General features: G+C 38.6%; 1 protein-coding gene across 3 annotated transcripts in view; it reads left to right on the forward strand.

Moving 5' to 3' along the window:
• Positions 1-15569, forward strand: part of LOC128998691 (protein PAT1 homolog 1) — a 79835-nt gene that overhangs the window by 38629 nt on the left and 25637 nt on the right. For all 3 annotated transcript variants that reach the window (XM_054424932.1, XM_054424934.1, XM_054424933.1), the window contains 2 exons: positions 7176-7295; positions 12424-12585. In XM_054424932.1, the coding sequence (XP_054280907.1) occupies positions 7176-7295; positions 12424-12585 (282 nt within the window). The remainder of the gene's footprint in view (positions 1-7175; positions 7296-12423; positions 12586-15569) is intronic.

Genomic DNA, 15569 nt, shown 5'->3' on the forward strand with positions numbered 1-15569 from the left:
ACTCTTTAACACGTTCAGTGCGAGGGCGGGAATTCTTGCCCCGCGGTACTGGCGCCACTGGTGCAGGGCGGTAAATCACAACTTTGCTTCAATGTGAGCTCAGCCATTGCCGGGGAACGTTGTAATTGTTGCCAGCCTATAGCGTAGAATGCGAGGTTTGATGTAGGTTGGTACTAAACATTCTTGTAAAATCCCGTCTGGCGATGCTTTTGTCCCGTTTTTGGGGATTTTCTCTATTCAAGCCATATTACAAAGACTCTGGTTATTGATCCAGGCAGTGCTGCTACCTTTTGGTGTTTTAGTGAACTATGTCCACTTTCCGGGTAACGCAGAACAATCACCACTGCTCTTTGGTGATTCGTCTTACTGAGATATTTCAATGCCAACAGCGATCGCTGATTCAGTTAGCGTGTCGGGGCTCCGCCCGCAGTTTAGGAGCGCCTGTGTTAAGGTTATTTAGCAGTGAACGTGTTAAGAGAGATTTAGGTATTCAACCTTACCTTTTGATCCTCAGACAGTGTTACCCGTTTATGCATGCATCACTACTCTTTTTTAATGCACTTTCCACACCAGCATTTAGTCAGGAAAACAGCTGTCGGCTGCCTGCTTAATCTAACGGGATTTTATTACTTGAGGAAACTTAACAAAAATAGTCCAATAACACTTGAAACACATATACTCTTTATTTTTAGGACGATTATACAAAATGGTATAAGTAGGCCTAATGATCTTTTTGATTGGAAAATTTAATTATCATTAAACTCAATAGGCGAACGAATGTAGGCCTAAATATATGTTTCAGTTTTTAGACGATTTGGATTTACTTTCTGTAAATGTTATTACATTAGTTAGAACTTAATTACAGTGGGCCTACAAGTTATTTTGAGTTTTACTGTTGACATTAAACGTAAACTACGCAATTCGTGTTCGTGTAGCAAACATAACATTGCAATCGGAAATTTTAGTATTATTTTCATTGATGCCATAAAATATAACTATTGACACACGATTATAATCTCATTACAGTGTTAAGATTGCTTATATTTAGGGTCTATAGCTTTATCTTCGTATGTGGTTATTAGTGTGGTGATTAAATTTCTTACAATCTAAAATTACGTTTTTCATACACACGCTACTACATAAGCAGATGGTTTATTGTTTTACAGTATCTTATATCTTTGGTTTATTGCTGTCAGTCAAAATAACCTTTTAACGCTGCTACTCATGATTCTTCCCATTTTATCTTTTTCTCTTAGCTATCTTTAATCTATCTGTTAGCGTGACGTATCTAGGCTACGTGCGAGTGCGGTTGCTCGTGATTTTTTTTAAATGTATTTGTTATATTCTAGAGTGACATATCAACATTTATACACTGTAAATAAGAAATACGGGCGATGAAAGTTCGGCGTGGTAATATTTATTTACTTAGAAAACGGAAACATTGCGCAGTGTAACACTGGTAAGGCCAGTTTAAAACATTAAAGTACTCAACGAGGAGACTTCTCGCTCATTTAAAATGGCTAAAAAGTAAAAAATGATCCCGAAAATGAAGGCTATACTGTGTTCTAACTGAGAACAATATTAGATGGGGGAGTCTTGAATTTTTATTCACCCTGTATGGACACAGATAATCTTCTTGTATACAGACATTGGGTATTTTACCTGTAGAGTTTCACATACCCGGCTATCAGTACTGTGGACCTGGAAAAAAATTTAAGAAAGAGATAAGCAAGGGGCAATCCAGGCATACAAGACAGATTTTTCCCGATTTTTTTACTAACACAAAGCTGTCTGTATCCATGTACAAGACCAATTAACCCACGGCGGTAAAAATTATTACTGGTGGAAGTGCATATGCCCGGCTATCATTACTGTGGACCTGGAACTAAATTCGGCGGTAAACATTATTACCGGTGGAAGTGCATATGCACGGATATCATTACCGTGGACTTGGAACAAAATTCGGCGGTAAAAATTATTACCGGTGGAAGTGCATATGCCCGGCTATCATTACTGTGGACCTGGAACTAAATTCGGCGGTAAACATTATTACCGTCGGAAGTGCATATGCACGGATATCATTACTGTGGACCTGGAACTAAATTCGGCGGTAAACATTATTACTGGTGGAAGTGCATATGCCCAGCTATCATTACTGTGGACCTCCAACAAAATTCGGCGGTAAAAATTATTACCGGTGGAAGTGCATATGCACGGATATCATTACTGTGGACCTGGAACAAAATTGAAAAAACGGCTATATACAGTACTGTGTATTTGCTCGACTCTCAATTGTCCAGATTTTTTGTAATCCGGACCGGACGCTGGTCCCATTAGTCCGGATGAGCGTACATGGATACAGACAACTTTGTGTTAGTAAAAAAGTGGGGGTAAAATCGGTCTTGTACATGGATACGGACAGCTTTGTGTTAGTAAAAAAAAATCGGGGACAAATCCGAAAAAATCGGATCCATCAAAACCGGATCCAGCCCAAGATCGGGAATTTTTTGGATCCAATCGGGTTCTAGCTCAGATCCGGCGGACCTGGTAGTCCAATATCCGGATCCGACCATCACTAATTGTAATGAACACCTATACAGAAGCCAAGCTACCTAAAATTAGGGTTCAATTCCAGCCCATACACATTTAAATTTCTGATATGGGGTACAAATCCAGGGGTAGTACAATTCCGGGCCGTTCATCTCCTGTTCTTTTTAATTTCTAATATAATATCTGGTTAACTGATCACTGAAGGTATTTGTATTTTGACAATGACACCTGTTTTATAGCATTTCTATATTTTATAAACATAATGTGACAATAAAGATTTATTTATTTTATTTACTTGCCTACATTAAATCAATTAAATTCTGTTATAATCCATGTGCACAAGCAGGAATTGTAGCCCTAGGCGTGACGTTAAATTGCCTTCGATGATCAGCAGAAGTCAGAGGGTACAATTCTAGCGATGCCCCCTAGCTCTTCTTCCTTTTTTACTTTCTCCCCCTATACCATAGTATATGGAGAAAGTATTGTTTTCGTCAAAATTTTTGAGTTTGAGTTTTGAGTGGATATATTCGTTTTGGGTCCCCAAAAAAGTGGTTTTCGAAGTGATGTCTGTGTGTGTGTCTGTGTGTCTGGATGTGTACAGAGCTAGGGACTACACCTGTGGTCCGATTTTGATGAAATTTTGATTGTTAATGGGGATTTTCCTATAAAAACCCATATAAAACCGGAATAATCGGATTTTCTCAAAAATGGCTCGAACGATTTTGATAAAAATTTAGTATGTTGTAGCCCTTTGAATTCTAAACAAAATGGTAAAATCCCATTTCTGTAAAAATTACGGTTCAAAAGTTATTGTAAATTGTGTTATTTTCCCATAAAAACCCCCATAAAACAACAAAAAATAGGACTTTATAAAAAAAATCCGATTTTGATTTAACATAGTATGTTATGGTCCTTACAATTTTGATAGTTTTCATTTTTTAGAAATTTTGAATTTTAATGGGGATTTTCCTATAAAATAACGAAAAAATCGGACTTTCCCAAAAATAGCCTAAACGATTTTGATAAAAAATTAGGATGTTATAGTCCTTTATATTCTGAACAAAATGGTACAAATCCTATTTCTGTAAAAATTACGGTTCAAAAGTTATTGTAAATTATGTTATTTTCCCATAAAATAACGGAAAAATCAGATTTTTCCAAAAATGGCCTGAACAATTTTGATAAAAATTTAGTATGTTATAGTCCTTTAAATTCTGAACAAAATTGTACAAATCCCATTTCCGTATATTTACTCTCACCGCTTACACATAATAAAGGTTGTTGACAAACTTATGGGAGCAAGTATGTGTCAGAATGCTGATACCGTTTATTTTATTTTGTTCAGATTTTTAATTTCATCACCTTTAACAATTAATTTATCTTCTAATTCTAGCTCATAATTATTTTGAATTTTGTACATTATGTAAAGTTCGCTTTAACTCCTTATTGACACGGAGAATTGCACTTCCTATATCAATAGCTAAAGTGAGATAATTTTCAAGGTCATCATTTTACTGGTTTCATCTTCCTCATCTCCTGATTTTAAACATGTAGTACACTGCCATTGCCTCATTGTACGTACCTAAGGTGGTACAGGTCTTTACAGTGACCATTGCAAAATATAGCTCCAAAGGTAGAAGTTTTCTCACATAACCATACACTAATTCTTAATTAGTTTGAAAAAAAATTGTTCTTAATTTTTTTAATTCAAAATAAATTTAATTAGTTAAGTTTTGATTTTTACAAGTATAAATTATAAATTAGTTAATAAATGAAACTGTCAAACAAATGAGTTATTAAATTAATTACTTTGAGTTGTTTGTAAAAAAAGATAACCTAGTGACAGTTTGATTTCCAAAGGAAGAATTCAAACGATCAAAATGTGGGTTATCTTCAGTAGATTAGCCGACAATGTATTGAAAAAACTCTCAGAGTTGAGCAGGAATGATATACTTAGTACTCTTGATTGAAAAACCAAACTAATAATTTAAGTTTACGTGAGTGTTCAAGTTAAAACTATGTTAGTGCATTTCGTAAACGTTATTTACTTTCAAAGCACACAGATTTATTAGCCAAACTGATTTAGTACCCAACTACACCATTTTGAATCTATATAAAAAATTAATGAATTACCTTATAATAAAATGGCTATAAATGCATTATGGTATTGATGCATTATGTTTAGGGGTCTGCGGTGCACCGAAAAAGTCGGTACGGTACGGTACAAGCTTAATTACCGTCATCGGTTCGGTACAGCATTTTACACGGTACAAATTCTGTTCGGTACAGCCTATTATAATAATAAATTACTTTCAGTTTACTATCGTAGTCAACGGCAGTTGGTTCCGAGCACATAAAAGTCTTATCAGATGTTTGTTTAGATCTTCATAATTTATTACTAGCGTGATGATGCAATAAAAAACCCATTAGCAGTCCCAAATCCATTAACATTTTATCACGACAATAATTGTTGTATTGAAGTACTTCCAAGAACTGTTGAGTTTTATCACTTTTATTTCTTTACGACTTTCCCCAATTCTGTTTTATCATAAAAATAATAGTTTTATGATGACTGTTAAATGTTATCTCTAACTTAATCAGTATTTTCGTGAATATTGAATTTGTTGCTGGCCATTGCCTACTGCCATAAAACTGTTTATGGCTACATATTAAACTTGTAACTAATCTACAATCTTATTTTATAAATTAAAATATTTGTTATGGATATTTTATCTTTCTATTGACGACCATGGATATATACAAACTTTTGTCGTGATTTTAATTTCAACATCAAAATACAATATTGCACAATCGTGATATTTTAGGCCATTGACCTTTATTATGCATCCGGTATTGCTGTTTCAGAAGAGAAGCACGTTGATAAATTATAAATTGATATTCCCGTAGTTAAAAAGAATTATTTTATAAACCTATAAAACAAAATCATAAAATCTTACATAAAGATAACAATAACGGAAATTGTAAAAAGGGTATAAAGATAACAACGTCGTTATTCTTTCTCTTTGTTCTTCTATTTCTTGGGTTTCCCTTCATCACGCATTCAACAAGTTGCCATGGTTACTAATCACCCATGTCGTTATCAGCTTTTGTGACATAGCGCACAGCAGGGGGTAAAACTTGACGAAAATCGGTAAATTTTTACCTATTATTTAATTACCAATGAATGTACTACTTTATTGGTATTTGGTATTGTTAATAATCGGTCCAAATGGCAGATTTTTGTCAAATTTTACACCAAATTTATTGAAATTTCAAGGTGAATATTAATAAAACAATTATTACCAAATATTTGTATTCATTTAAAAGATTGATTTGTGGTATTGGGTTCCCCACTGAGTGCAGCCGAGCGGCACTAATGAGGGTGGACCTTCTTGGGGGTGAACAATAGATGGCTTATCAGACCCTCCCCTCCCCCGTGGTCTGGAGAAAGCATGTAAACAAACTATTGCACAAGCGTGACTTGACATTGAGCTGCTTCAACTATAATTTTGTCAAATGAACTGTGATGTTTCAAAATCAAAAACAATAATTTGGGACCATACTGCTTAACAATAATGGACTGCAATTATTGTTGAACATACAATCCATTTTTAACAAACTACGATTCAAATACAATTATAAAAATTATCTTGGTATTTTACTTGGGGTAATGAAGTTATGTAGGCTAGTGTAATTCTCGGTTCATCAAGGTTCTACTGAATTATGTTTGGCAGTGAATAAGTGTAGAATGCAATTTATAAATTCAGTGATACACACCTTTTACACAGTTATAAAGTCTAATTGCCCAACACCAAATCTTACTCTGTGATAATCCAAATTTTAGTTTCAGAAAAAAACTTTGCAAGAATTGTATCCATCTTATAACTTAATAGTTTTGAAGCTGATAAAAAAAATGGTCTTTGTCATTACTTCATCATAACGTCCAGTTTTTCATTGTCATCTGCTGTGAACAGCTGGCAAAACTACCTACACTGTCTTCTACTGAATGCTTTTATATGTTTTTAAAATAAAATAAAAAACAACTAGACATTGTGTTGGTTTGAAATGATTTACCAGTTTTGTGAAATTATCTTGTCAATAAATGTTTCAAACATGTTTATTCATAAAAACTCTTATCCTATTTTTAAACTACTTTATCATGGCTATTCAAAGTATCTCAGAGTAAAATAGGTAAAGCCTTTATCTCAACTGTGATTTTTCTTGACACAATCCTCGTAGTAGTAAAAGGTTTTGTTTTAATAATATGTGGTACAGTAATTGTTGTTAGAAAACCATGAGTGTAGGATACTATCCATTTTCATAGTAATGTCTATGTATTAAAGTTAAAAATAATGGTTTAGATACAGTTCTGAGAAGAAAACCGCAAAAATACAGGTAGCCGGGTACCGTACCGATTTTGTACCGAGAACCGAGGTACAAAATATTGTACCGTACCGAACCGTACCGACCTTAAATTTTCTGTACCGCAGACCCCTAATTATGTTTGTGCTAAAAAATGTGTTCCCTTGTAATAAAATGGTTATAAATGCATTATGGTATTAATGCATTATGTTTGTGCTCATAAATGTGTTCCCTTGGTATATATATATTACTACTATTTACAGATTGGGAGTGTCACAGCGCCGAGGAAGATCATTGACATGGTCTACCTTGATATGATAGACAGTAATACAAAGCAGCAAAACGAGAGAAAATCAAAAGCAATTTTGATGGAGATTGAAAAGGTAGAGTAATTTTAAATTATGAAATCTCAAATTTAAAAAATTGCGGTGAGAAGAATTTTTTTTTGTATTTACATTATACTTTTATTATAGAAAGTCATCAGGCTGCTTAGGGGCTAATATGTTTTTTTTTCATATGGGTAAGACTTTGTCACTTTCTAAGTATTCATAAACTGATTTTACTCAATTTAGTATCACTTATGGAGCTAGCTGGTCTCCTAAATTTGGATTTGATATTCATTAATGGATCATGGGGTGAAGCTAAATGTGGATAAATGATACATTATTTGGTACTTTGGTATTATGCAGACCAATCAGATAAATTGACTTCCAAATAAGATTTTAATTAGTTTAAATAACAAAATCTTCCTAACCTACCTAATCTAACATAATTATTAGGTGTGGTCAGTATAATACCACAGTACCCATTATTCACTTTCCTTATACAATTTAACAACCTTTATACCCACCTCTAAGGTTGGTGGGATAGGAATAAGTATTCTTTATTTTTTACCATTGACATAGTATCGCAATAGTCAATAATCCATTATCTAACAATAGCCATCAGGTTAAAACATTAACAAGTCCAAACTTGCTCTAACTAAAATACACTCCCCCTCCCCTCCCGATAAAATCTTATATTGAGTGAAAGGGATTGTTTAGTAGCAATCGACGACCTTGAACGAATGTAATACTGTCAAGCTTTTTGATGTCGTATTAAAAACTAGACTCAATTTTTTCATACCAAGTTCATAGTCTAAGTAGGCTATATCCCAATTTATAGTATTGTCCTGAAACAGACGCATGTTTCCATAATCCACTAAGCTTCATCTTATTCAGGCTTTAATTATATCTGCATTTGACTACTTTCCCCTTTTTATGGCAATGTTGTACTTTTCCCCTTCGTGGGACATGAGTAGAGTGTAGAAGGTTCAAACTATATTCATAAGGTTTGGACTATGCATGTATGACCATTAGTTGGCTGCATAACAAGAGGTGGGAATATTACAAGGGATATATGGGTCCCGATATTCCAGGAAGTTTTCGGGAAAAATATGTTCCCCATCATCAGGATTGGATTTCATTTGATTCGGGATTTTCTCATGACGGGATTCGTTCTGATCCAGGGTGTCCACAGACCAGGAAAACCGGGAATTATGCGTGAGTTTTGTATTTAACCGGGAATTTTTTGCCGCGGTCACGCTTGACGACGATGACGTATCCGTGACCGCAGGAAACGACGATGACGTTTCCGTAACTGCGGGAGACGACGATGACGTTCCCGTGATCGCGGAACACGACGATGACGTTTCCATGACCGCGGGTGACGACAACGACGTTTCCGTAACCGCGGCAGACAATGACGAAATTTCCGTGACCGCGGGAGACGACGATGACATTTCCGTGACCGCGAGAAACGACGATGGCGTTTCCGTGACCACGGGAGACAACAATGATATTTCCCTGACCGCGGGAGACGACGATGACGTTTTCGTGATCGCGAGAGACGATTATGACGTTTTCGTGACCGCGTGTGACGACGATGACGTTTCCGTGATCGTGCATGCGGACGATGACATTTCCGTGACTGCATGAGACGATGATGATGTCAAAACGGCCCCGGGATATCTATCTATCTATCTAACAGGGGCAGGTAAAGACCTTAAAGCACTTCATTCGATATCGAATGATTGCGCACCCCAGACAATTATTTTCTTGTTGACCTTACAAGTTAAGGCGTCCAATGAATGCCTGTAACTTCCCGATAAGTTCATCCTCGGGAAGATATTTTCCTCTAGCCAGATTACCAAGAGTTGTCATTCTAGCAGCAGAGAGCTCGTTACAATCAAAGAGTAGGTGATCGGCTGTCTCTTCCGACCTATCACAGTGCCTACAGATCGGTTCACCATCAAATAAGCCCATCCGTTGTAAATGTTTCCTGAATCTCCCATGACCAGTTATCAGTTCTACAGTTAGTTTGATTCTCCGTATATCTAGTCTCAAGAGGTCGGAGGCAACCTTTTTGGAAGGCCTAAACAGAGTAAGCTTGCTGACCCTAAGAAAGGGAGTATCGACCCAGCGTTTACTATGCTTTTCTCTGGCCCATGACGCAATCGAAGAACATGCGCTGTTTCGTGAAATGCCACAAAAGGGTTGTGGGCCTATCATGGTTGTCGCAGAGGCAGTGTTTGCCAATCTGTCTGCAGCTTCATTACCTTTTATACCTGAGTGTCCTGGCACCCATCAGAGTGTAAGATCATTACTCCTACCCAACTCAGACACAGAAGCAAGGCAGCCCCACACGAACCTAGACTTGAATTCGTAAGAGTTTAGTGCTTTTAAGGTTGCTTGACTATCAGTATAGTATATTGATTGTTTTGTCTCTGATCTCATTATTAAGATGTTCACGAGCACAAACCAAGGTGGCAGTGACCTCCGCTTGAAAAACAGTTGGGTACATCCCCATGGGAAGATAAATACCCGTGCCTTCGTTTATCCAGTGCACACCTGCTCCAGTACCCCCATCTTTGATCTTTGATGCCATCAGTGTAGCATTCTAAATCACCCATAGGGATGGGCCCTTTCCCGCCAGACCAATCTTCCCTGTCTGGTATTACGACGATGACGTTCCCGTGATCGCGGAACACGACGATGACGTTTCCGTGACCGCGGGTGACGACAACGACGTTTCCGTAACCGCGGTAGACGATGACGAAATTTCCGTGACCGCTGGAGACGCGGATGACATTTCCGTGACCGCGAGAAACGACGATGGCGTTTCCGTGACCATGGGAGACAACAATGATATTTCCCTGACCGCGGGAGACGAAGATGACGTTTTCGTGATCGCAAGAGACGATTATGACGTTTTCGTGACCGCGTGTGACAACGATGACGTTTCGGTGATCGTGCATGCGGACGATGACGTTTCTGTGACCGCATGAGACAATGATGATGTCCAAACGGCCGCGAAATATATTAGTGATTTTGCTGCGATCGCGCATGTGGGCGATGACGTTTCCGTGACCGTGGGAAACGATGATGACGTTTCCGTGACCGCGGGAGACGAAGATGACGTTCCCGTGACTACGGGAGATGGCGATGACATTTCCGTGACCGCGGGAGACAACGATGATATTTCCGTGACTGCAGGAGACAATGACGACGTTTCCATGAACACGGGAGATAACGATGACATTAACGCGACTGCGGGAGACGAAGACGACGTTTCCGTGACCGCGGGAGACAACGATGATATTTCCGTGAGGGTGGGAGACGACGATGACGTTTTCGTGACCGCGGGAGACGACGATGACGTTTCCGTGACTGCGGGAAACAATGATGATGTCCAAAAATATTGCTTGATGATGATAACTGCGGGAAATGATTAGAATTAAGCTACGATAGAGGAAGACTATGGTAACTTTACTGTGATCGCGGGAGACGATTATAATGTTTCCGTTACCGCTGAACAATATCAGGATTTGTTCACGACCTCGGAAGACAGTGGTGATGTTTCTGTTACTGAGTGAGATATTCAGGACTTTTCAGTTATCGGATAAAACGATGATGGTGTCTATTATTATTATTTCTGTAGGCCACTTGGAAAACAACCCATTACTTCAAAATTATACCATATGAAAGTGCATAAAGCCAGGGGTTGGTGAAAAAAGTTGGGTAAAATTGAAATTATCAGTATTAAGAATCTATTTTTCAGGTGTCTGTACAGAGATTCGATAAATTTTGGTATCGACATATCACTATTTTTAGGAAGTTATTAATAAATTGCAGGTTTAAGGATTACTTTTTAATTTTTGGATTATTTAATCAGTAGTATATAACAATTGAATACTTTTGTCAGACAATATTACAGCAATCATAATTTTTTTTCTTTAACTGAGAATACTCTTTCCGATAGCTAAAATACCGAGCTGTGTTAGCTCTAAAACAGCATTGCGGGAGTTGGCACAAAACACGTTGGAAACTTTAGTATGAAAAGTACGACCTGAACTACCTGGAATTTTTTGTTTTTACTCATGAATTACTGATTTTTTCTGGTTGGCCTGGTGGACACCCTGTGATCGTCGGTGATTTTGCCGTGTCACAACTGATGATGGTGACATCCCACTATGGAAAAAATATTCCCGATTTTCGGGACGGGATTACTTTTGATTCAGGAATTTTTCGGGAAGGGATTTGATCCGATCGTCGGTGATTCTGCCGCTTCGCGAGTGACGATGACGCCGCTATTGCGAGAGATGTTCACGATAGTTCCGCGAACGCAGTAGGCAAAGTCATTTCGACGATCGTGCCGTGAACGCGGAGTCATAACGACGATCCCGCCGTGACCGCGAGTCATATCGACGATCACGCCGTGACCGTGAGCACAGAAAACATACTACTATAACCCAGAATGCTAACCACATGGTAAAAAGCGTTAAGTACTCGGAGAGAGCTTTGCCTGTCAATTTGTAGGCAGCGCCAACCAGAATACAATGCACCATCATAGCAACGCTGGTGGCGCTACCTATGAATTGACAGGCAAAGCTCTCTCCGAATACTTAACGATTTTTATCATGCGGTAAGCATTCTGAGAAAACATACTACTGTATGTTTTCTGTGCCGCGAGTCATACCAATGATCACGCCGCGACCGCAGAGTCCTGGTTGACGGTATTAAAAGTTTTTGTTTATTGTGTATTTTTACTCATTATTGTTTTTTTAACAGTGGATATTAGTTTTGTCATTATTGCTATCTGCAAGACTATTAAATCAAGTTTTTGTAAACAAGCTCTTTTGCAAGGGAAAATCCCGTCCTGTTCTTTTCCGAAAATCGGGCAGATGTCTGTTCTATTAGAATATCCATAGTCATCTAACAAAATTTTTAACAGGGAGGCCTGACTTATTTCTTTATAAGCTTAAGTTGTGATGTGACGTATAATCTCATAAGACAGAGTGCTTATGAAAGATAATCTGATCAAGAGTATAATTAATCTTGGTGATGATTCCTGATCAACAGAAACAAAAATGTCTTGTATTTAATTGTATTTTATTGTAAAAATGGGATTTGTGTGTAGAAACAATTCTTTGACATTTTTAATATAACTTTTTTTCTATTTGAAATTTTACAGATGTATTCCCAAGTAATCAAGATCGAAGATTCATATAATACCGCCAATGTGGAAAAGGACAAGGTAGACATTGTCGACCTTCAGACTAAATTAATGAACTCAATCGCATGTGAGGGGAATGAAAGAAAACTGGCTCAGATTATGTCAGTTAAGAAAGGAAAAGTAAGTCTAAATAATTAACATATCTTAAGGACTGTTCACACCGGCGTAGCCAGACGTATTAATACTTTTTCGAAATACGTAGCTGACGTAGCTCTTAATGTAATTCATAGAGAGTGTTCACACCGGCGTATTAATACGTGAGCTACGGCGCTGCCGCTACGCCGGCTAGCTACGCGTAGCTCACATAGCTGAATACGTGCATGCGCACTAGCACACTGGGCTGTCACTGCCACCCTACCTCCTTTTTATAATTAATTTATAAGTGGTAAATGTTGGACTATAACGAGGGGTCTGCAGTACGGAAAATTTAAGGTCAGTACGGTTCAGTACGGTACAATATTTTGTACCTCAGTTCTTGGTACAAAATCGGTACGGTACATGGCTACCCGTATTTTTGCGGTTTTCTGCGCAGAACTGTATTTAAACCATTATTTTTTACTTTAATACATTGACATTACGATGAAAATGGATAGTATCCTACATTCATGGTCTTCTAAAAACAGTTACTGTACCACACATTATTAAAACAAAACCTTTTACTACTACGAGGATTGTGTCAAGAAAAATCACAGTTAAGATAAAGGCTTTACCTATTTTACTCTCAGATACTTTAAATAGCCATTATAAAAGTGGTTTTAAATAGGTGGTAGGATAACCAACGGAAGTCACATAGAACATCCAGGGTGTCTAGTAGTCGGGAAAATCGGGAAAGTCGGGAATTAGTATTGAATTTCAAAATGGTCTTGAAAAGTCGGGATTTAGTCTTAAATTTAATTTCAAAGTCGGGAATTTTCATGATTTTGCCGCGATCGTCGTCTTGCGTTTACGTAACCGCAAAAGCCGATGATGATGTCTACAGGGCCTCGGGAAACGTTCACGATTTTGCCGCGATAGTGGACGACGACGATGACGTTTCCGAAACCACGAGAGACGACGATGACGTTTCTGTGACAGCGGGAGATTACGATAACGTTTCCGTGACCGCGGGAGACGACGATGATGCCTACACTGCCGCGGGAAAGGTTCATGATTTTGCCCTGATTGCGGACGACGACGATAACGTTTCCGTGACCGCGGGAGATGACGGTGATGTCTAAACAGCCGCGGGAAATGTTCATGATTTTGTCGCGATCGCGGACGACGACGATGACGTTTCCGTGACCGCGGGAGACGACGATGATATCTGCTCGGCCGCGGGAAATGTTTATGATTTTGTAACGATCGCGGACGACGACGATGACGTTTCCGTGACCGCGGGAGATGACGATGACGTTCCTGTGACCGCGGGAGACGACGATGATGTCTACACGGCCGCGGGAAATGTCCATGATTTTGCCGCGATCGCGGACGACGACGATAACGTTTCCGTGACCGCGGGAGATGACGGTGATGTCTAAACAGCCGCGGGAAATGTTCATGATTTTGCCGCAATCGCGGACGACGACGATGACGTTTCCGTGACCGCGGGAGACGACGATGATATCTGCTCGGCCGCGGGAAATGTTATGATTTTGTAACGATCGCGGACGACGACGATGACGTTTCCGTGACCGCGGGAGATGACGATTACGTTTCTGTGACCGCGGGAGACGACGATGATGTCTACACGGCCGCGGGAAATGTCCATGATTTTGCCGCGATCGCGGACGACGACGATAATGTTTCCGTGACCGCGGGAGATGACGGTGATGTCTAAACAGCCGCGGGAAATGTTCATGATTTTGCCGCGATCGAGGGAGATGACGATGACGTTTACGTGACCGCAGGAGACGACGATGATGTCTGCTCGGCCGCGGGAAATGTTCATGATTTTGTCGCGATCGCGGACGACGACGATGACGTTTCCGTGACCGCGGGAGACGACGATGACGTTTCCGTGACCGCGGGAGACGACGATGACGTTTCCGTGACCGCGGGAGACGACGATGACGTTTCCGTGACCGCGGGAGACGACGATGATGTCTACACGGCCGCGGGAAATGTTCATGATTTTGCCGCGATCGCGGACGATGGCGATGCCGTTTCTGAGACCTCGGGACATGACGATGATGTCATTGATGTCTACAAGGCCGCGGGAAATGTTCATGATTTTGCTGTGATCGCGGACGACGACGATCACGTTTCTGTAACCGCTGCAGTGATGATGTCTAAACGTACGGTACGTGGAAGATTTTATGATAAAAAAAAACCAAATTTGCTAGTTAGAACTTTTTATTGCTGCATTATTTCTTTACTTGAAAACACCACATTGTTATAATACTACTTTATGACAAAGACAGGGGTTGGTGTAGTATTATTCAGAAAATTAGGTATAAATAATTTGCTATAAAAATTGGTATCGGTATCAAGAATTGAGAATTGATACAGTTTGGTATCAACACCCACTAAGTGTTGAAAAAACTAGTCTTGAAAAATCTGGAATTAGTCTTGAAAAGTCTGGAATTAGTCTTGAATTTTATAATGGAAATAAACTAGACACCCTGAACATCTTTAGTTTAACCCTCCGAGTGTCACGTGTTTTGGCCTTAATGTCAGCCTATTTTTTGCTCATTTGCAAGGTTTTATTAAAACTGATCTGAGAAGCTTAAAAACAATGTTAATTATACTGTTCTATATACCATTTTGTTTGGAAAATCTTGGGCTTCAATATTATATATAAAACATAAGGAAGATTTAAAAAAAAAAAATTTTTTTAGGTAAAAAAATGTATAATTTCGAAAATTTTAAAAAAAAAATAAGTTTGCGCTCAATGAAATTGTATAAATTATAGGCCTATAAATATTTGAAAATAGCCACTTTGTTCTAAATTTTATGAGGATTACAAATCTATAATAATATAAGGAAGTAGATTTGCAAATAAAAAAGTTATGGGCAAAAAACAGATTTCAGTACATAGCGTTTAGCTAAGAATGCATAGCCCAACCATAGCTAGGAATCTGGCTGATAATTTACATCAATATTACTACCTACTTCTTCAGGATCAT

The sequence above is a fragment of the Macrosteles quadrilineatus genome, unplaced genomic scaffold, assembly GCF_028750875.1.
Source record: "Macrosteles quadrilineatus isolate MER2022 unplaced genomic scaffold, UCM_ALF_1.0 Scaffold_7__1_contigs__length_78375512, whole genome shotgun sequence".
NCBI classification, from domain to species: domain Eukaryota; kingdom Metazoa; phylum Arthropoda; class Insecta; order Hemiptera; family Cicadellidae; genus Macrosteles; species Macrosteles quadrilineatus.